Source organism: Equus asinus, chromosome 8 (assembly GCF_041296235.1).
Source record: "Equus asinus isolate D_3611 breed Donkey chromosome 8, EquAss-T2T_v2, whole genome shotgun sequence".
Taxonomy (NCBI): Eukaryota; Metazoa; Chordata; class Mammalia; order Perissodactyla; family Equidae; genus Equus; species Equus asinus.
In genome coordinates, this window is record NC_091797.1 from 23,941,876 (window position 1) to 23,962,796 (window position 20,921).

The window sequence follows — 20,921 nt, forward strand, 5'->3', positions numbered from 1 at the left end:
TACCTGCATGAACTAAAATTTATTTTTATCATCACTTAACCTCTATTATATTTTGTTTTTTCATGGAGTTTTCTGATATTTCTGGTAATGGCATGACAATACAGATATTGCAAAGCACAGGGAAAAATTCCAAGAAAAGTACCTTTAGTTAAATAATGGCTATAGAGTATCTAGGTTCATACTTACATACATAGGCTATCCTAAGAGAGTCACAGATTTTTTGAAATGTGTACAAGGGTTTGATTTTTTCACTTGCTATATTGCCTTGTCTCACAAGAGGCACTAGTAATATAAACAAACTAATGGCTAAACTAACAATTATAGTTACCAGTAAATGAGAATGTGCTAGGCCCCTTACATTCATTATTGTATTATGGCAATCAAACAAGATGAATGTTCATGACTTCACTTGAAAGATATGGAAACTAAACCTCAGAGATTTTAGGTGACTAATAGCGTTTCTTTTTGAAGGGGTGTTTGCAGGGCCAGAGAACCTACTGGGAGAAAGTGATAAACTTAACAATCAACTTTTGAGAGGAGAATTCTAGCCCTTCGAATGAGAAATGGGCTGGGTGGGGCAGTGGAGGGGATAGGAGCTTTTCTGGTCCTCCCTGGAGCAGATAATGTCTGGCTGGGCTGGGGGACCTTGACGATATGGACGCTAGAAGGACGAATGATGCTGAATAGACACGATTGAGGCTCCTGGTGTGACAAAGAGGGCTTTTCCTGGCCTGGACGCTGGAAGAGGGAGCCTAAGTGGGTGAAAGGTCCTTGAAAGCTATGGAGGGGGAAGGGCCCTTGGTGGACTCTCCCCGAGGATAAAAGAAGGAGGTCCAGATCTGAGGGGTTCCGATCAAAGCCAGGCTCTGTTTGGACGGGTAACTTATGCACCACTAATTAGGATCAGCAATAAATCCTTAAAGCAGAAGGGTCGTAGGCTTCCACTGGGGCCTCACCTCTCCCTGCCCAGAGGGAGGAGGGGCCACAGATGCACAGAGAAAACACTTCCTGCACTCTGCTCCCCGGCCCCAGCCAGCCGACTAGCCCTCATCCACTGGCCAAACCCCTATCTGTCCGCCCTGTCGTGTCCCCCTGTATGTCTCCATTCTGCAGACACTGGCAAAGGAAGGAGGAGGGACTGGGATACAGCAGAACGACACATCCTGCCTCCTGGGGTTGCTGTTTACCTGGCACCACTCCCCACCTCTCCAGACATTGGGTGGGAGATCTGCACAGTCTGAGAAGAGCTTTTCTCTCCCCTGACCCACTGAGCAGATCGTGTCCAGACACCACTGCCCAAGGGCAGAGAAGCACACCCGCGATTTGGATGGTGGAATCCTGAGATATATCTGGCAAAGACAGGAGGCAGCTCCGACTCTATTTAGGCACAACCCTGGGTAACAAGAGCGGAAGGCAGTGTGTGCTCAGGACTAGGAGGTGGGGCAGAGGAAGGCCAAGAGGCCCAGGCAGGTGGGGAGACGGCAGGATTAGAGGCTCCCGTCCAGGGACCAGGGAGCCGGTGCAGAGGAGGATTTTAAGGATGATTTTGGGGTCAGAGGATGAGAGTTTAGGGTTGGGATCCTGCCCTTTCCGGCTGTTTCTGCACAAAGCCAGGAAGCCCTTTGGTTTGGCTCAGGCCATGTCAGACGGTCATGCTATTCCAGGGCTTGGGGCACTGCCCAAATCAAGCTTCCTTCTAGGGCCAAGTACCCAAAACTAGAGGCATCTGGACCCCTGGGTCGTGGCATCAGTTCACCTGGGGAGGTCAAAGTCACACGACAGGCACGGTGCATCTTGGAGGGTCAGTTTAACTTCTAGAATTAGTTGGCAAGGTGAATAAGATTGGTAGAAAGTATTTATAATGCCCTTATGAGATGATGATGATAATGACAGATACTTCTGGAGTGTTCGCTTGCCCAAGGTCACACAGCGATAGTGCAGCCGGGATAAGAACCCGTGCAGTGTGCTGCCAAGCCCATCCTTAGTCAGTATTTATGGGTTATGTTTATACGTTTAAAACAGTTACATGTATAAATGGTGTTATACATTCAACCAAAAGCAGCCTTCAATAATTTGATTGAGGTGAAGACAAAATCCACATGAATATATAAGATAAAGAGCCAGTCATTGTGTGCGTGTGGCGCTGGTCAGGCTAGCCCACAGACCTGGAGGGAGGCCCCCGCTCTCCTGGCTCTTCGGGAGTTTGGGAAGAACTGTGGGGTCTTGGAGCAGGGCGGGGCTCTGACTGTAGTGTGACTCGGACCCTGCCTGCTTCTTGAACAGGCTGCTCCAGGGCTCCCCTCCTACAACAGCTAACATTTCTTAAGCACTTCTTCTGTGCCAGACTCCTTTTTACTCGTTTATTCCTCCCAACAATTCTATGAGGTCCCCATTTTACAGATGAGGAAAATGAAGCACAGACAGTGACGTAAGTTGCACCCAGTTAGCAATTAATAAACGAAAGTATCCATGCCCAGGTTGGTCTGTCTCCAGGGCCAGAACTGCAAGCCACTGCACCCCATGGCTCTCATGCCCCTAGATGAGCTGATCCCGTGGGCCTGGAGCAGGCCTGGAGTCCAGGCCTTCGACAAGTGCCCCAGGAGGTCACGGGCCACACTTTGGGAAGCACTGCCCTACGGCTGCTGTTCTCAATCTGGCTGCACATTAGAACCACCTGAGAAGTTTCAAAAACTACTAATGCCCTTCCTTCTCCTGAAGAGAGGTTTTTTCAGTTGGTCCAGAGCAGGGTGCAGGTGTTGGTGGGATGCTGGTCATCATTTTCTTTCAATGGGACAATGTGTTCATTTATTCAGTCAATCAATCGGCAAAGATGTGTGAACACCTACTGTGCCCTGCTGTGTGCAGTGGGTGGGGATACACAGGTGGGTGGGACACTGTGTGTGCCCTCCAGGAGCGCAGGTGCCTGCCTGCCTGGCTGGGCAGAGCGCGCCCTTAGGACGAGGGGAGGATGCAGACCCACCTGCTTGCTCCCGCTTGATGAGCTCCAGAAAGAGCCAGTCTCCTTTGTAGTGTCCTGCAGCTGCTTCTCGCCCCCGCCACCGTGTGGTCCTTACTCCCACCTGAGAGGGCATAGTTAGTTCCAGCCCCAGAACTCAGCTTACAGCACCATAGGTCATCAAAGCGAAAAGGACCCTGAGAGACCATCCGTGCCTAGAGCGCTCAGATTTTAGTGAGCAGCTGACAAAAGTGCTGGCGGCTTGTTAAATCTAAAGACGCCTGGAGCCCACCCCAAAGCTTCTGATTCATAGGTCTTGGGCGGGGTTGAGGAATATGCATTTTTAATGAGCTCCCAAATGGCTCTGGTACACACTCAGCAGTGGTTCTCAGGGGGCTGCCCATGAGGAGGCCCTGAGGAGTTTTAAAAACACTGATGCCCAGGCCCGTCCTTAGAGAGGCTGGTCAACAGTTTTAAAAGCTCCCTCTGTGATCCCATCATGCAGTAGGGGGAGACCCCCTACGGCAAGGCGTCCGGGTCTTCCAGCAGGCTTTGTCCAGGATTTGGAGAGGCAGCCCCAGGGACAGTCACTCCTTGCTACCATCATGGCTTTGAAATAAGAGGAGGGAAGAGATGAAAACAAAACAGCCATGAGAAGGTTTAGAAGGAGAGAAGCAAGAGAGAAGCCTGGACACGCAGCTCCTACTGAATTCACTCCTCACCACCCCGAGGCTGACATCTCTTTTTTTCCAAGTTTTTTTTTATTATAATAGTAATTAATTGATGTAAAAAACTGAAAGTATGAGGATATGGAAACAAAAATAAAAAATGATCTATTATCTTACTTAGAGATAATCTCATAAGGTCTTCGTATGACATATGTAATGTATAATATAATGCATCATATAACCATACTATATATTATATATAAATTAATATAACAGGTATAATACATAATATATAAACTTGACATTATAAGATTTTTTTACTTTATCTTTATCTTCTTTTCTTTTTTTTATATTCTTTTCTGTTTGGCTTTTATGTAACTTTTCAACATATTTTGTTTTTCAGGTAATTAAAAATGTAAGTCTTAAATTTTTTGGCCAGTTTAGGGAGAGTATGTGAGTGGAGTGGAGATGCTGTGCCCACCCTCCCCGCACATGCGTTCACACATTCATCCATGAGTGCACACGCGCATACACGGACGGACACTTCTCTCCCTGCTCTGCAACCCTGCACATCACATCATCAACATACACTCCACATCACACCCTTTAAGTCAGTAACAGGATTTTGCTAATTGATATTACTAAATATTTACTGATACAGGATTTAATAATTTATATTAAGTGTAAAATAAGTTTCCTCCCTCTTTCCCATTTCTCTGAAACCTAATGAAAACTGGCAGCAGGGCTCCCAGGACAGTGGCCACATTGAGATGTGCCACCTACAAGGACTCATCAGTTCCTGACCGCCTGCCCCTCCTCCGCTCTCCCTGCCCCAGCCCTACAGCCGGCCTGGAGGCTCGTCCATCCCTACCACAGGGGAGGCCAGCCTCCCGCCTCTCAGTGGCTCTTCTCCCCCGTGGGCTGAGGCTGGTGCTCTGGACAAAGGCTTTCCCTCCACAGGCGGTAGGCAATGGACGCGGTCACGGTGAGCCAGGCCAGGTAGGGCAGCAGGAGCAGGGCGGCCAGCTTGTTGACGGGGTGCCAGATCAGCGCTGTGCTCACCACCAGCCCGTAGAGCAGCAGCAGGAGCAGGAGGGCCTGGGCAGAGCGCGGGGCGTTCAGGCATGCTGCCCTGAGAACCAGCGCTGGACCTTTCTGCAGCGCTTGGGACCCAGCGAGCCAAGTTCCCGGGGCTCTGTGCATTCCACAGGGGCTCAGAGACATCTGCCCACCCGCTCCCTGCCTGCGCCTGGTTGACCTGCTGTGTTATCTGCTTCTGGGGGTCTGCTGGTCTCACCTTCCCTCTGCTACTCCCACTGCCGAGCCCTGTGCGCCTTACCAGACCAGGGGTGTGGGCTACAAAAAAGAGAGTCAGGACGGTCCAGCTGAGGGTGAGCTGCGCAGCATAGAGGCCGAGAGGCAGAGCCAGGGGCTGCCTGAAGCCCCCTCCCAGGTCCTTCCACACCAGGTAGGAGGCATACCTGAAGAGAGATGGTGGCAGAAACACTCAGAGAGAGGGCGTTCCATAGCAAGTGGAGGAAGCCCTCTGGCATAAGGACTCTTGTTACTAAGAGGGAACCCTTGTGAGCCGAAATGGGGGCAAGTGGATCTAGGCATCATTCGAAGGTCAGCAGGGAGGTGGCAGGAGGAGTTCGGCACGGTGAGGTGGGGGGCGAGGAGACTTGGGGAGGGTGGAAGAGGAGGGCTATCTGGCATCCAAGGCAGGTGCAGAGGGGATCCTCCCTAAGAGGCAAGATGGGGTGCCGTTCCTTTTGAGTCCAGTGTGCCACAGTACTTCAGGGGGACTGTTCGCACCCCAGGCAGGCGTGAGAAACGGGTGCTCACCCCTTGACGGAGTAGACAGTTGTCCACACAAGCAACAAGACTTTGTAGGACGGGCACCAGGAGAGCTTCCTCGGGCTGTCACACCAACCAGACATCTGATAATGGGCGAGCAGCCAGACCACAATGAGCCCCACCTGGGGAAGGGCCACAAGGATGGCCCCTTGAGGCCTCATCCTCCTCCAGGGGGCAGAATCTGGGGAGGCAGAGAACATGCTAATGGTGAGGCTTCCCCTGTGTGTCACCGTCTGTCCTCACCTCCTCCCAACACTATTCCCTGGCCTGCGCCCCTCAGAGGTCTAGTCACAGAGGCCATCCCCCTCCTTGGGCCAGCTCCTTCCTGCTCCTCTGAGCCCACACCACCTTGCCCCTTTTTCTGGCTTCTGTGCACTTATTTCCTCCACACCACTCATTTGGCACTTGGAGGAGACTGTCCGCTATTGATAACTACTTTGGAGCGAAGGGCTCCCCTCCTCCAACAAGTATCTGACTCCTGGAGTTCAGGTCCAGATGTGACCGGTCTTCTCTGTTTCCCACAGTAGGCGGCACTTGGCCAGACCCAGAGGAGGCCCTCGGCGGGGACAGTGTCTTAGACTGAACTCAACCAAGCTGACACAACCAACCTAGAAGGACCATGTTCTGAAGGCAGGAGCCAGAGATCCCTGGGGGTCTTCTCTAGTCAAGGATGGGCCAACCCATCTGCCCCGGGCTTATCTCACTACACCAGACTGGCAGACTCCATGGGCCCTCCCAGCCCCAGCTCCTGTCCCACTTCAAACCCAGCCGAGTGACACTGTGGGTTCCTTTCTCTGAAAACTTAGCTCTTGTTTATCACAGGGGCTGGGGGAGCTTCCCCCTCCATCTCTCCACTTCCAGAGGGTCAGGGCCTCAAACACAAGCACCTAGATTTCTTGTGGCCTCACTTCTCAAGGAAACAACTGCCTGGTCTTTGATTAAAAAGTTGCCATGCTCATTTACGTGTTGCTTTGTGTGTCATTCATTTGTGGGATGATGCACAGACCCTCCTCTAACTGAGATCCCCACCCAATGTCACTCTTCTCATTTGCACATGATATTTCAGCCTCCTCCCCATGAGTGACAGGATTGGAAGTAAAAAAAAAAAATGTGGTTATTCTCAGTGTCCTGGAATGACTGCCCACTCCATCCTTTCCTGTCCAGGGCCCCTGACCACGTCCTGGAGGTTCCAGGCACAGGGCTGACCAGCCTGCCTGCCTGTGCATCTTTCCATTCATGTTCTTCTGCTCCTTCCTATCCATTTGTCCATCTTCTGCCTTCCTGTCTCCCTCTCTGTGTTTTCTACTTTTCTGTCCAGTGTGGGAGGTCCCCCTCCTCACCCCATCCTCTTTTCTCCTGTACTCCACAACTCCCACTGCCCCCTTATTCCCAGGCCTGTGTCCCCTTACCTCAGGCAGCACACCTCCCGGACTGGGTCCCCGATGATATACAAAGTGTGGAAGGCAGAGGAGGGTGGGGGACAGTGGGAAGGGTGGAGCTCCCAGCCTTTCTCCAATGACAAGGGTGGTGACATTGGCTGGGGAGTCCAGGTCGTTACTTGCATGGCTCTGAGGGGTCCCTCTCAGCAGGGGTCCCCTGGTCTGCTAGACCTTGGGCCCCTGATGGAACAGCTGACGTTTTGGCACTGTGAGACCTGGGTCTCCTGAGACAGCTTAGCCCCAGGCTGCACGGCTACTGATGCCTGTAGTCTCTGCATCCCGTGAACCAGATTTGTATCCACAGGGGTGTTGGGGAGCTTCAGATTTCCCCAGAACTTTCCTGCAGCTGGGATTGTCCCCAAGTGAGGCAAGGACCAGCTTTGGAAATGAGTTCATGATACGTGCACACAGCCCCTGCTCATAGCCTGCTAGTTGGCATGGCCCTTCCTGGCTTGGAACTTGAGCTTGACGAAGCTTTCACAAACCCCTAGAACTTTATGACTCAGAGGAGAGGGCAGCCTCCTGTGTGACTCAGAGCTTTCTCCAGCAAAGACGGACACCTCCCCCCACGTTCCCTCTCCAAGTTCTGAGCACCTCTTCCTTGCTCATCCTCTGGGCACGAGGTCTTCTCAGGTTGGCTGCTCTCTGCCATTCCTTTGCACATCTCTCCACTGTGGCAACCTGGCTGCCCCTGGCAGGTGTTTATCCCATCCTCTCGCTTCCACCCCGGGGGAGGCAGCAGAGCTCTGGGAGGGGGTTGCAGTCAGGGACAAAAGGCTAGAGAATCATTAACTGGGATGAAAGCAGTGGCAGTTACTGATTTTCTATGGGCGATGGTAACTGGGGCCGTGGGTCGCTGAGCGAGTTCACTGTGGTTCCTCAGCTGCAGGAGGCCAGATCACGTGATAATAGTTACCACTTAGGAGCACCCATGTTGTGGTGAGCGCCTTACATTTATTAGCTCAATAATGACAGTGATTACCCCTCACAGGTAGATATTATTATCTGCCTTTGACAGACAAGGGCAGGGAGGCACAGAGGGGTGAGGAACTCGCCTAAGATTCCATAGCCAAGGGGTGGGTCACCAGGGTTTGGTGTTGGCAGTCTGGACCCAAAATGCATCCTCTTTTCTCTCAACTGGTCTGCTCATTCATTCAACAAGTCTGTACTGAACACTGACTATGGATCACGCTGTGCAAGGAGCTGCGGATACAGCAGCAAACAGCTGGGAAAAAAAAATCCCTCTTCACAGGAAGCTTTTCTTCTGGTGGCAGCATCTTTCCTAGGCAGAGTTTCTAAGGAAGAACTTGGGCTGGCAAAGGGCCTGAAGTTCAGCTCTCCCCCAGGTGGCAGTGTCCCTGCCACCTCTGAGTGTGGGCAGTGGAAAGAGCACTGAGTAGGGAGCAGATGTGTGTACACGCCATGCCCCATGTTGCCTCAACTTGAGAGTCGTTAACCCTCTCAGCGCCTCCTCTGTCATCTCTGTGCAGGAAGGGGTGGAGCGAGAGATCCTCTAAGCTCCCTGGACCGGCCACATTGGCATCACCTGGGAGCTTCTTCGAGATGCAGAATGTCAGGCCCCTCCCCAGACTGACGGGACTAGAACCCACGTTTTAACAAGATCCATCAGGTGGTTCGTGTGCACATTATAGTTTGAGAAGCTCTCCTTAGGGCTCCCTCCTCTTCCCTTCTGCCATTTCAATAGCCTCTGGCTGGGGACGGCCACTCACCAGCAGAGGGCACTGTAGGGAGGGGCTTCACCTGTACCTGGGGCTGCACCTGCATTCAGGTTGTCTCCCTCTCTGACCCCTCCCTTCCAAACCTAGACTGGCAAGTCCACTGACTTCTGGAATCTTCAGCTACTCCCCCACCTTGGCTGGACTTTGTCAACAGACAGGTACAGACTCCCTCACCCCTCTTTAAGGCGGTTGGGAGGCAGGACTCTGCCGGGAAGCACCAGGCCACTCCTGTCTGGATGCTCCGCCCACCTCCTCTTGTCTGCTGGCCTGGCGACGAGGTCTGGCTGACCTCTCCGTTCCTCAGGGAAGGAACTACTGTTCCTGGACAAGCCAGCAGCCTCTAGGAACACCTCCACGGTAAGGTGAGCACCCCCTGGGGCAGCTGGGGTAGGGTGGGCATTATTGCAATTATTGCAGGGGTCACCTGGGGCTCAAGGAGGAGGCAGGTCAGCTCAGCAGGGCTTGCCAGAGTGTGGAGACCCTCTGCTGGAGGAGGAGGGGAAAAAGGGGCTTGGGGGAGGGCCGTTGTCCAGTGGGTGTGAGGACCAGGGAGACGAGTCTCTGCACTGTGGAAATGTATACTATGCTGATGAATGCTGCCCATGACTTGGGATTGAATTTATCCAGTCTGGTACTTTTTATGTCTCTTAATAACTGGAGATGTATCAGGGGTTCAGTAGACATGGTGAGAACCAGTGACATGGGAGAAAGGTTGAGAGTTTCCTCTAAGGATATGAGCAGAGCCTTGCAGCAAGAGCCTGGATCTGTCTGTTGGCGGAGGCAACTTCCTAGGGACAGGTAATGGCAGCATTCCAGAGGACCCTCATCTTGGGGAAGTGCTCCCCAGATGATCTGGGGTCTAGGGCAAGACAGACTGGAGGCATGGGTAATAAGGAGTCAGGCTTGGGGTTGGGAAGCTCCAGTTCACATTGAGGTGGTTGCTGTGCTGTGGCTTCGGGACCCTCCCTGCTCCTGGGGCCAGGGGGGGAGGGAGTGACAGCCTGGAGAGCTGTCAGCCTGGGAAAACGGGGGGCTGAGCAGGGGGAGGAGTTAACCTGCTCCAGGCCAGGTAATGAAAGGGATCCTCGTAAGACGCCCAGGGGACTTTGGGGAGCAGACATACCAACTGCTCCAGGTTGGGGGGCTGGGCAAGGGGACTCTGCTGCACCGCCTAATGGGGTGGAGGGGATTTGGACCCTGGTCTTTGGAGGCCCTGGGAAGGTTGTTGCTGTAGAAACAGAGTAGGTCCCCTCTCACAGTAGCTGGTCCATCCCCTACTGCTGGTGCCATGGTGGGCAGAAGGTGGGGGCGTCACTCACCGTGGAACCAACGACATGCCTTTAGTTCCTTCTATTTATTTTTACTTTATTTTTCTTTCTTTCTCTTCCAACTTCATTTCTTCTGGGGTGGAATGGAAGAGACTTAGGGAAAAAGAAGGGGCAGGGAGAGAAAGGGAGTGTTTCTGGAAGTCCTTATCACCCCTGCTCATCCTTCCCTTCTGCCTTCAGAGGGGAAGTAGTTTAATAATCTCCCATCTGTCCTCAGTGTGGGCAGAAAACTTGCCTTCCTCATCTGTGAAATGTAGATAAAAATAACACCCCGCTCATAAGGCTGTTGTGAGGCTCAAGGGAGACAGGCCACATAGCATGCTTTGAGTCAGTGGCACAGAGAAGCTCCATAAATGTTAGTTATTATTATTACAGTTATAATTCCAATTATCTTTAATGTGGAAGAACCTAAAGGAATGGATGGGACGCAAAGGGAAGCTTGCTGCTCCAACCCCGACTCCACCAGATTTGGGGCATCGCCAGTTCCCCTGCCTCACTCGCGTGCTCCGCAAGAGGCCTGGCTGAAGCAGCTGCTGCACGGGCTGCGGCTGGATTTTAGGGCAAAGGAACAATGCCACACTTTCCCCTCCTGTCTACGTTTTCAATGAGGATGCGGAGGAAACACATCCTGCCCCAGCCCTCAATCCTGAAGATACAGAGGAGTTCCTGCTCTGTCTGGGAGGAGCTAGGAGCGGGGCTTAGGTTTCGTGGGCCCAGGGAAAAGGAAGGGGGCAGGGAAGAGCTGGGCGAGGCCTCAGCTCCAGCTGGGTGGTTTGAGAGAAGGGGGTAGGAGAAATGGATGCCAGAAGCTTTTCTAGTGCAGACCCTAATGAATCAACCCTGGGGAGCCCAAAGGACCTTAAAGGAGGATGTCGTGCCTCCCAGAACTCAGCTGTGGAGTGAATGCATCCCATTCCCCCAGAAGCTCCTTGAGAGCTGAATAAGACGTCATCTTTGGCAGGACTGAACTTCCCACAGTACCTGGTACGCAGCTGGTGCTCAGGAAGTGTTCATCTGAGTGGGAAAACCATGGAGGATAGCACATGGTTAAGAGTTACTCAGGATGGTGGGAAGGGCGTCAGAGATTTCCAACGGGCGAGATGGTCAGGCGCTGGTGAGCCAGCGGGAGGTGCTATGGAGCGGGAGGGGGTCCAGGAGGTGAGATGAGGCAGGTGGGGAGAGCAGGTGAAGGGTGAACCAGAGGACGGCAGGAGCAAAAGCCAGAGGCTAGAATTAATGAGGGGTGAGGAGAGTGTGGGGTGTTGGCAATTAAGGGAGGAAGAGAGAAAGCAGGAGGGGAGGCAGTGGATTCTGGAGGGCCTCAGGAAGAGCTGGCACCTGCTCAGGGAGGCCGCTAGGAGGCCCAGCCCTGAGCTGAGGCTCCGGCCGTGAACAGGTGAGCAGGCAGCCAGCGTGTGCTTTCGCCCTGCTCACTCCAGCCTCCCTGGAGGCCCCCACCTTTGTTTTTCTTTCTCACTCACTTCCACTTTTAACTTTTGTTACTGTTGTATTTCACATATCTCAGTGGGCTACCTTCTGACCTTTTTGGCAAAAGGAGGGGCATAAATAAACAAACATATTTGGACAGTGTTTCATCATCTACAAATGCTTTTCACATGATCTCATGCCATCCTCACAGTCACTCTGAGGTAATTTTTTTTTTTTTTGCTTTTAATCGCTTCTAAAAAGGATTGCAAAATTAACGTGAAATACGTACTCAGTGAGAAAAATCCAAAGAATGCAGCAAAAAGGGTTTAAGAAAATGGAAAGTCCTTATTCATCCCTCCCTCCTCTCAATTTCTCCTTTGAGTAATGACCAATGGGAATAATTTGGGGTATATCTTTCCAGACCTGCACTGTCCAAGACAGGGATCACTAGCGCTTGTGGCTCCTGAGCACTCGAAATAGAGCAAGTCCCAATAGCAAGGTGCCGTGAGTGTAAAATATACACGGATTTCAAAGACTTAGTGTGGAAAAAAACGTAGAATATCTCATTAATAGTATGTCAATTATTTGTCAAAATGATATTGTGAATATAAGTTAAATAAATTATATTATTAAAATTGATTTCTCCTGTTTCTTTTTACTTTTTTAATGTGGCCACTAGGAAATTTAAAATTACATATGTGGCTCACATTGTATTTCTATCGCATAGCACTGCTCCAGACTTTCTCTATATTTACATATATACACTCATATATATATATATATCTATACTTGTATATAGTTTTGTTATTTACATTAATGGGATCAGAAGATGTCTAGCTCTCTGTGACTTGCTTTTCCACTTAAAGAATTTTCTATATCAGCACATGTAGGTATTTTGACAGATGAGGAAACTGAGGCATATTAAGCAATATGACAAGCTCACTCAACCACAGTGACCAAGGTAGCATTTGAACTCACATCCTCTAACTCCAAACCCAAGCTCTTTCTGCCTCAAGGGAGTTTAATTTGATGTGCTAGGTCATGGGGAACCATGGCAGGTTCTTGAGTGAGGGGTGGGGGAAGTTCTGTTAGAGGAATTGATCTGACTGGGGAGCGTGGGGTGCGCTGGAATGAAGACAATTCACTCCGTCATTGCAGCCACTTGGAAGCCAAGACTTGGCCTGCGTGACATTGAAAGGCTTCGCTTGGCACTGACCCTCTTTTCCCCCAGGCCCTCGGCCTTGGCTGGCACGCGGCACGGAGGAGCTGGCATCATCCACTGACCAGGCAGATGTGCTCCCATGAGAGTTCCTTCCAACCTGCCCAATTCCTACTGCTGGTGGGGGTCCCGGTGGCGAGTGTCCTCCTCCTGGTCCAGTGCCTTCGATGGCACTGTCCTCGCTGGCTGCTGCAGACCTGCTGGAAGCCGGATAGCCAAGAGGGGCCAGTGTCCCATACTGATCCCCTACCAGAATATGAGTCCCCAGGGCAGTGCCCACCAGCCACATCCTCAGAGAAAGATGCCTTCTACCAGGAACTGCAGAGGCCCACAGAAGGCCAGACCGTCATCCGTCAGGTGATGCACAAGCTGTTGGTGTTTTCGGCTAAAGAGGTGGATTACCACGGAGACTGCCTGATTCTCCAGGACATGGGCATCTCCCTGTTCATCCCACCAGGTAACAGCGCCCGGCTCCCTTCTCCACATACAATTGTTCAGGTTGTGCATTGTACAAGGGCACCACATTTCAGGGAGCATCATGCATAGACATCTTCATTCTTTTGAAAATTGTTTATATTTTTAGGATGACTTTATTGACTCCGAAGATGGATATATTGCTTATTTTTATGACAACTTCCTGGCAGGTGGAAGTAAAGTGCCTTGTTCTAATGAACAGTATGTTATGACAATAAAGGAAAGGAAAGTTTCTGGAGGAAGAGCACTTTTTGCAAATCCACACAGGCCCTGCATGGGCCAGCAGAAGCCCTGGAGGGAAGGGGGGTGACACCACAAATCAGCTCACAGTCGTCTTGCTCTCCTTCCACTCTGCCCACCGTGTGCCCTGCTAGGCCCCCTCTCTCCTTGGCTCCTGCCCCACCACCCCTCCCACTATGGCCTGGCCTCTCTTGCGGCAGGGCTGTGCCGGCCCGCCAGGCCCATCTTGGTGCTCCTTCTCCCCAGGTGCTGTGGCTGTGGGCCGCCAGGAGCAGGTGTCACTGATCCTGGTGTGGGACCTGTCGGATGCCCCGTCATTGTCCAGAGCCCAGGGGCTGGTGAGCCCTGTGGTGGCATGTGGCCCTCATGGGGCCTCATTTCTGAAGCCCTGCATCCTCACCTTCAAACACTGTGCCCAGCAGCGCAGCCATGCCCGCGCCTACAGCAGTGACACAGCCCTGCTCGATGCCAAGGACTGGAGGCCCCTGGGGCAGCCGGGGGCATACACCTCCCAGGATGAGTGTCGCATCCACATCTCCCACTTCAGGTAGGCACGAGCCCGTCTGCCTGTCCTTCCCGCCTCTTCTCTCTGTCTGCATCATCCTCATCTCTCTGTATGGAACTGCCCCTTTATCAGTCCCAGGTGGCCTGCAAATCCCTTATCCTTCTGTGTCCTTTCCTGGTCCTTGTGTCCTAGTGTCTGTGGCAGCTTGTCTCACTCCAACCCTGTCCAGGACAGTGTATCCTGCCGTGATCTCTGTTCAGGACTGTCTCCAAACTATCTAGAGCAGGTTGTCCCCTCCAGTTCTCCGAGACGGCATCCCATCTCGTCTGTCCTTAGTTGTCTTTCTAGGATCTTAGGCCCTTCTGCCTCTCAGTCTCCTGGCCACCCACTGACCAGAGCAGTGTGTGGGACCCCTCCCAAGCATGATGGCCCTGAGCTCACCTTCGCGCTCTCTCATGCCTGAGGACACTTGCTAGCTCTTCTCCCTACTTGGTGATGGTCACTGTGATGTGACTCACTTTTTGTCCGCCTACCATTCCACCCCTCCCCCTCAGTTCCTCCCTATACACGCCCTGCACTGCTCTCCTCGGCTCCTTGGAGGCCCCCCCAGCGGTCCCTGCGGTGGCGGGAGCCGGGTGGCAGATGAGCTGGGTCCCAGCCTCCCCGTGCTAGCTCGTGCCACCGTCTCCCTCCGCAGCCTCTTCACCTGCGTGGCGGAGGCGCGTATGGGCCGGGAAGCCGGCAAATGGCTGCAGCTGGCCGTGTTCTGCTCGCCGCTGGAGCCGGGCCAGTCGCACCTGCAGGTGCGCGTCTACTTTCTCAACAACACGCCCTGCGCCCTGCGCTGGGCCATCACCAACGAGCAGCCCCACGGCGGGTGCCTGCGCGGGCCCTGCCAGCTCTTCGACTTCACGGGGGCCCGAGGGGACCAGTACCTGAAGCTCAGCTACATCTCCAAGGGTGAGGGGGCGGGGCAGTGGGGAGCCCCGCCGGAGTAGGGGTCTGGGCCGTCCCGGGGGTGGAAATCTGGGAATCTCAAGTTTCCTTCTGAGACTCCTGGGCAGGCAGCAGCTTCAAGGGGACCCTCTGGCTTCTGCTGCTGCCTCCGGGAGCCCCCAGGCTCTGCCCACTTCCTCCTCCTGTGGCCCATTCTGCCCTGGCCCCTCCCCGGCAGGACAGGGTGATACGAGGGGGCAGGGGGGAGGAGTGGCAGTGCACCCCCAGGAGCAGGGAGGGAGGGGCCGGGGTTTTATCGTCCCTCCTGGATGGAGCTGGTGTTGAGGAGTCCTCCTAGTCTTCTCTGCCCGCTTTCCTTTGGGGCTACTGGAATTGCCAATGGGGCCTAGATTCCCATCGTGTGGTTTTGGACTGGGCACATGAGCATGGCTGCTTCTGGGAGTGGTGGAGGGGGGAGGAGAGGTCTGTATGTGGTGGCAGAAGGAAGACCACTCGTGAGGTCCCCTGTCCAGGTTCTGGGGACTCCCATCCACATGAGACACACTCCTGCCTTGGCTCTCTCCTCGACCTCACCCATAGCACCCTGCTCGGCACCTGCCACAGAGGAGGCCTCTTTAAACACTCACAGAAGGTCCTACTCTCTGAGGCCCTTGGCTTTCTGCCCCCTCCCAGGTTGGGAAAATGTGGATGACAGCAGTTGCCAGCTGGTTCCGCATCTCCACATCTGGCATGGAAAGTGCCCCTTCCGTTCCTTCTGCTTCCGGAGAAAAACAGGTAGTCCAGGAGCCCCGAGTCCACTGCCTGCCCTCTCCTCCTCTCCTCGTCACCCTGGGGCTCTGCAGCTCCTCATTCTGCCATGCATGCAGACCTCCTCTTAACGGCGAGGAGCCACAACAGATCTTTGTAGAGAGAAAGGAGGAGTGCCCTGCCCAGCTTCTTCAGCTTTCCAAAGCCTTGTTGTAGAGTCGTTTCACTTCTCCCACTCTCTTATGCCAGGCTTTTCCCTCTCTCACTTGCCATGTTCTCTTCTCCTTGTAGCCGATAAGAGCAAGTACTGCTCAGCGCTAACCAATGAGATCATCGTCACCATGCACACCTTCCAGGACGTGAGTTGGAGAGGAGGGGCAGAAGAAGGCAGGGCCTGGGGGAGTCTTGGGCAAATTGGGCAAAGGGTCTGGTGTCCAGTAAGTATGACCCTAATCACAATCAAGCAGGTGAAGGTGAAATTCTTCCAGGGGCTTAGACCACCTGGCCTCCAAGTTACCTTCCATCCCTGACTCTCTCCTGCCTATCCATGGATGAATCCAGAAGAAGAGTAAAAGAACCAAACCCTATTAACCCCCTCTCCCAGCCCAGAGGGACTTGGGCATCAAAGAGCAATGCTTTCTTTCTAGGCTGACTGTCCACATCTGAGCGATGATGTTGTGTATCTTTAGTGTGGAGAGTGCCCAGGAAGGGGGTCTTGAGTAGGTGGGATGGGAGTTAGATAGCCCACGCTCCCGAGGGAAGATGTGAAGAATTGGGGTTGAGTATCTCTGAGGAAAGATGGTGGCACCTTAGAGGAGAGGAGGCAGATGCCCCTCAGGGTGTCGCTTGGGGAAGAGAAACCGAGGAAAGGAGAAATGGAGGGAAGGGACGCGTATGCTGAGTTTAGTGTCTGTTTTTAGATGGCCTCCCCCTGCCCCAGGACGCCCCCTCTCCCCAGACTTCTCCTGGTGTCTTAGGATGCAGCCTGTTTGGTATCATGTCCCAGGTCCCAGAGAGCTCACCAGGCAAACTTAAGGCTGAAGATTCTGGGGTCAGGAAAACAGAGAGTAGGGGCGATGGGAGGGGTGGAGGTGTCTGCTGGCAAAGTGGCTCTGGGGGACTGAAGGAGTGGAGGTAGGTTCCCCAGCTTCTTGCTCGGGGGATGTCTTCTGATCCCTAAGTGTGTTCCCTGACCCTCTGTTGGCTCAGGGCTTGGAGACCAAGTACACGGAAATCCTCAGATTCCAGGCATCAGAGGAGGAATCCTGGGCAGCACCACCCCCCATCTCCCAGCCACCCCCATGCAATAGGTGAGGTGGGGGTTGCTTGAGCTGTTCCCTGGGGGATGTTTGGGGTTCGTGCCCCAGTGCCTAAAGGGCATGTATAGCATTTGGGGTGTGTGTGGAACCAGACTGGGTCTCTTTGACCTGCCCCTCTGACAACACCATTTTCTCCCTGCCTCAGGCTGCCCCCAGAGCTCTTTGAGCAGCTGCGGATGTTGTTGGAGCCAAACAGCATCACGGGCAATGACTGGCGTCGACTGGCCTCCCACCTGGGCCTCTGCGGCATGAAAATCCGGTAAGGGGGCGAGCTCTGCGGATGGGAGAGGACGGGGCACTGGGGTGGGGGGTTCTCAGGACACCTTGGAGACTGGACCACAGACAAGGGAGCAACTTAAAAGTCAGAGAATGGCTACTCCCCACCCTATTTCCCATAAAAGGGCAGCTCCTTCTGTTTATCACCGTTTTCCCGGTACCTAGACTGATGCCTGGCTCATAGTAGGTGCTCGATAAATATTTAAAAGTGAATCAGTTAACATGCGAGTCATTGGGTACATATGGCATGCTTGATGTGGTGTGCCCTGAGGGGTAGAATGGCAGACTGTAAGATGATGTGTGTAAAGCGTGTAGCTGAGTGCCTGGCACGTGTTAATTCAATAAACGTTAGCAACAGTGGTGGCAATGCAGCCATGGGCTCTGTCAAGAGAAGTCAGTAGGCGAACAATTCCGAGCTAAACCCTAGAACCAGACAGTAAGCGCAATGGTTAGGGAAGACTCCACCCAGGAAATGGGACTAGGGCTGGACCCAGCTGAAAACAGGGTGGATTTTAAAGTCGCTCAGTTATTAAACATTTATCAAGTACCTAGCGTGTCCTGGAAAACTATGCTAAGCACTGGGGTATGAGATGAATGAGACATGGTCCCAGCACCCAGGAGCTTGCACTGTAGTCAGGGATACAAAGAACAAAATAAAGGCAGGCGTTCCTTGTGCCTTATTGTATACATCCAATGTTGCACAGCAAGTTGGAAACAAACAGAGACACAAAAGAGCTGAAGCAAGAATAATAAAGACTTGTGGGAGCTATGACGTGAGCTGGGGGTACAGAATGGTCTCTTCCACCTGGGATGTGGGAATTACACAGGGCCTCGGGGAGGAGGTGGTAGGGAAGTGGGGTCAGCCTTTCTGTTTGGGAGAGTAGCAGAGGCAGTTGTGGGTGTGGTCTGGGCAAGATGGGAAAGGGATAGGTATGCAGAAGGAAGGTTCTGGATGGGAGCAGGGGGAAAAGGTCAGAGAAAAACAGGGCAAGGCCAAGTGGTGGATGAGCTGGAGTCAGGAGAGTGGACTTGGTTAGCAGGCAGTAGAGACTCTGGAAGGTTTTTGAGCAGGAGAGGGTCTGGTTAAAGCCCAGGTTTAGAACAGCTGTTTCCTTAGTGGTAGGCGGGATGTTGTGGCCTGGGAGAGGGAGGAGGAGGGGAGAGTATGGTTGGAGTAGGGTAGGTAGAGAAGGCAATGACAGAACATCAGAGCTGGAAGCAACCTTAGAGGTCCTCTCATCTGAGCCCTGGGTGTAAGAGAAGGAAACTGAGGCCTGAGAGGAGTAGCCTTTGAGTCAGGGCAATCTCGGGTTTCAAAGTCCCAGGCCCTCCCCCGACCCTGTGCCCCCTGGAAGGCAGGCAAGAGTAGGATGAGGCCCCGGGCTTGGGTGGGTGGGTGGATCTCGCTGGAGTGGTCTCCCGCCTCTCTCCTCTCCTCTCCCCCGGCCAGGTTCATGTCCTGCCAGCCCAGCCCCGCCGCAGCCGTCCTGGAGCTGTTTGAGGAGCAGAACGGCAGCCTGCAGGAGCTGCACTGCATCATGACCGTCATGGAGCGGCTGGACTGCGCCTCTGCCGTTCAGAGATACCTGAGTGGGACGCAGAGCGGCAGCCCAGCCCAGGTCCGTGGGGGCGCCTGGGAGAACCCGGGCTTGGAGCTGGATGAGAGGCTCTGAGCGCCCCACTGGGGCGGGACAGGGTGGGGCGCTGTCTGCAGCACTCTGGGCGCGGGGAGGCGGTGGGTGTGTCCCGACCTCCAGGAAGAACACAGCAGCCATTCCTGGCTGTGCCCGCCGACCTCACCAGAACCTTCGGATGGTGCCTTGGGCCACCTGAGGCCGGATTGCCAGCCTCCCCGGGTCAGGACCACCCTTGCGACCTGCTTTGTCCTGCATGCAGATCCCCTCCTGGCCGGCAGGGGGCGCAGGAGCCCAGGAGATGGTCCAGCATGACCGGCCTACAGAAGCTACTTGATAGACCAGTGGACTGTTAGGTTGCCCTGTTGGCACTCCTTGGGGACTGGTCAGTTCACAAGTATTCACTGAGCACTTAGTGATACCTGGTGTTGGACTGGGTATAGTGGGGAATCCTGGAATATATGAGAGAGGGTTTGGAGCCTTGACAAGCCCACAGTTCTCTTGTTCGAGTCAAGATGCCCTCATGTGGGCTGAGAGTGAACTCGGAAACAGCACATACCTGTGCTTAGGGGTGTGGGTGTGGTATGAACTGTCCGTGCTTTAGGAGTTGAGAAGGGATGGAGCTGAGCATGGGCTGGAGCAGAGAGAAAGCTTCATGGAGGATGTTGGAAAAAGGATTGGGACATGCAAAGGGTGGTTTGGAGGTCTTCAGGTGGGGTGGGGGACGTGGTGACTGGACCCACAGGAGGAATCAAGAGTGGCATGGAGTGCTGAGGTGTGAAGGAGCCACGCCCGGTGGGTGTGAGGTGCAAGTAGGACAAAGGTTCAAGGCCAGATCTAAAGATGGGCAGTCAGACCTGGCTGTGCACCTGTCTCCCCTGCCTGCCTTTGTCTCCTTATCCTCCCGTCCTCGCTTTGTCTTCCTCTCTCTCAGCCATAATCTCTGTCATAAAACATCAAAGCTGAAAAGAAACTTCAAGATTATCATTCTTGCCCAAGTTTTTCCACTCTTTATCTCAGACTGTGTGAGTTTTAAGTCTTTCTCACTTTGTTTTGCTGTCCCTATCTCCTGCAGTCACACCATCGCTAAATCCGTGTGTCTCTCTGTTTCTCTGTGTCCTGGCATCTTTTTGTCTCTATCTACTTACTGTGTCTGCCTTTGTGTGTTTCTTTCTTTCTCTGAAACCCTCAGGAAAGTGTCTCTAAGCCAATGTTATGTATCAAAGGCTACTGAAAGAGCCTGGGCCACCCTAAGAATGAGTGGGTGGGGATTTTTCCCTATGGATCAAGATCCAGTTTAGGGTCAGGAAATAAAGGCTAGGGATTAAAGAACACCCCATTCGGTCAACAAATATTTGTTCAGCACCTACTGTGTGTTAGACATTGTATAGAAAAGAGATCAACAGTATGGGTCCTGAAAAGAGAACAAAGGATTTGACTCACTTCCAGCCGCACTTTTGTTTGCAAACAGGTGCTGTTAATTTTTTCAAGGGCAGGCAAACAATCTCTCTGGCAACCCTAACAATTTGATTCTGTATTTAATTAAAAATATTAAAGCTTTTTCTATGATGAACAATATTGTATAATAAACTATGAAAATCGCCTTTCTTTGTTAGTAACTGTATTTTGCTCAGATTGAGAAATTTAGATGTGGATACAAATGGTTTTTTTGGGAAAGTTTTACCTATGGGGGTGTTGGAGGGGAAGTGTTTTGTAGATTGTGCTTCCAGTATGAGAACTGTTCGAGCCCAGCGTGGTAAATCAGAGAGCTGCTTCACTCCCCTTTCTGTTAGGAGCAAGCCTTCGGCGCAGGTGGGGGTGGGAGCCCTCCACCTCCTCCCTCTTCCATCCCAGCATCATCCATCCTCTCCCACCCTTCTCATTAGTCCTCCCACCCCACCAGGGGCTGCCGCCACTCCAGGTTGGTGCTGTGGCCTTCTCTCCCTTCCCTTGACTCAGAACCTCTTTCTCTCCTGGAGTCCAGTACAGTTTTCCCTTTTTCTCCCACGGTCTCTTCCTTGCTCTCCACTCCAGCCAAATGCATCTTTATTTTGTGTTCCTCCCTACCCTGGAACAAATCATCGTAAGAGTTTCAAGTCTTCTGGAGTTGTGAATAGAAGCCATGGGGGTCTCTG

The 20,921-nt window shown here is 53.0% G+C and overlaps 2 protein-coding genes across 6 annotated transcripts; one reads left to right on the top strand and one right to left on the bottom strand.

Moving 5' to 3' along the window:
• Positions 1 to 3,284: 3,284 nt before the first annotated feature.
• On the bottom strand, positions 3,285 to 7,723 carry TSPO2 (translocator protein 2). Of its 4 annotated transcripts, none has more exons than XM_070514973.1 (5): positions 7,515 to 7,723; positions 5,470 to 5,662; positions 4,964 to 5,105; positions 4,496 to 4,722; positions 3,285 to 3,565 (listed from the first exon to the last, which is right to left on the bottom strand). In XM_070514973.1, the coding sequence occupies exons 1-4, from the start codon at positions 7,582 to 7,584 to the stop codon at positions 4,522 to 4,524; spliced, it is 606 nt and encodes a 201-aa protein (XP_070371074.1). In that variant the 5' UTR covers positions 7,585 to 7,723; the 3' UTR covers positions 3,285 to 3,565; positions 4,496 to 4,521. The 4 variants fall into 4 exon arrangements, with proteins under 4 accessions (XP_070371074.1, XP_070371076.1, XP_070371075.1 ...); XM_070514975.1 differs by lacking the exon at positions 7,515 to 7,723 and adding an exon at positions 6,891 to 6,932; XM_070514974.1 differs by lacking the exons at positions 3,285 to 3,565; positions 7,515 to 7,723 and adding an exon at positions 6,891 to 6,932 and having other exon boundaries at positions 3,920 to 4,722.
• A 1,154-nt stretch (positions 7,724 to 8,877) lies between these two features.
• UNC5CL (unc-5 family C-terminal like) lies at positions 8,878 to 20,362 on the top strand. 2 transcript variants are annotated; one of them, XM_044776632.2, is made up of 9 exons: positions 8,878 to 9,016; positions 12,647 to 13,091; positions 13,595 to 13,895; positions 14,551 to 14,813; positions 15,483 to 15,584; positions 15,849 to 15,916; positions 16,767 to 16,867; positions 17,022 to 17,135; positions 18,603 to 20,362. In XM_044776632.2, the coding sequence occupies exons 2-9, from the start codon at positions 12,707 to 12,709 to the stop codon at positions 18,823 to 18,825; spliced, it is 1,557 nt and encodes a 518-aa protein (XP_044632567.2). In that variant the 5' UTR covers positions 8,878 to 9,016; positions 12,647 to 12,706; the 3' UTR covers positions 18,826 to 20,362. The 2 variants fall into 2 exon arrangements, with proteins under 2 accessions (XP_044632567.2, XP_044632566.2); XM_044776631.2 differs by having other exon boundaries at positions 8,883 to 9,021.
• Positions 20,363 to 20,921: the final 559 nt, after the last annotated feature.

Excerpts from the sequence above, each read along its gene's own strand:
- TSPO2 (XM_070514973.1), bottom strand. The coding sequence starts at position 7,584 with ATGTGCAAAGGAATGGCAGAGAGCAGCCAACCTGAGAAGACCTCGTGC. Across the intron at positions 5,106-5,469 it reads ACTGTCTACTCCGTCAAGGG|GTATGCCTCCTACCTGGTGT; the intron begins GTGAGCACCCGT and ends ATCTCTCTTCAG. Across the intron at positions 4,723-4,963 it reads TAGCCCACACCCCTGGTCTG|GCCCTCCTGCTCCTGCTGCT; the intron begins GTAAGGCGCACA and ends CGCTCTGCCCAG.
- UNC5CL (XM_044776632.2), top strand. The coding sequence starts at position 12,707 with ATGTGCTCCCATGAGAGTTCCTTCCAACCTGCCCAATTCCTACTGCTG. Across the intron at positions 15,585-15,848 it reads CTGCTTCCGGAGAAAAACAG|CCGATAAGAGCAAGTACTGC; the intron begins GTAGTCCAGGAG and ends TTCTCCTTGTAG. Across the intron at positions 15,917-16,766 it reads CCATGCACACCTTCCAGGAC|GGCTTGGAGACCAAGTACAC; the intron begins GTGAGTTGGAGA and ends CTGTTGGCTCAG.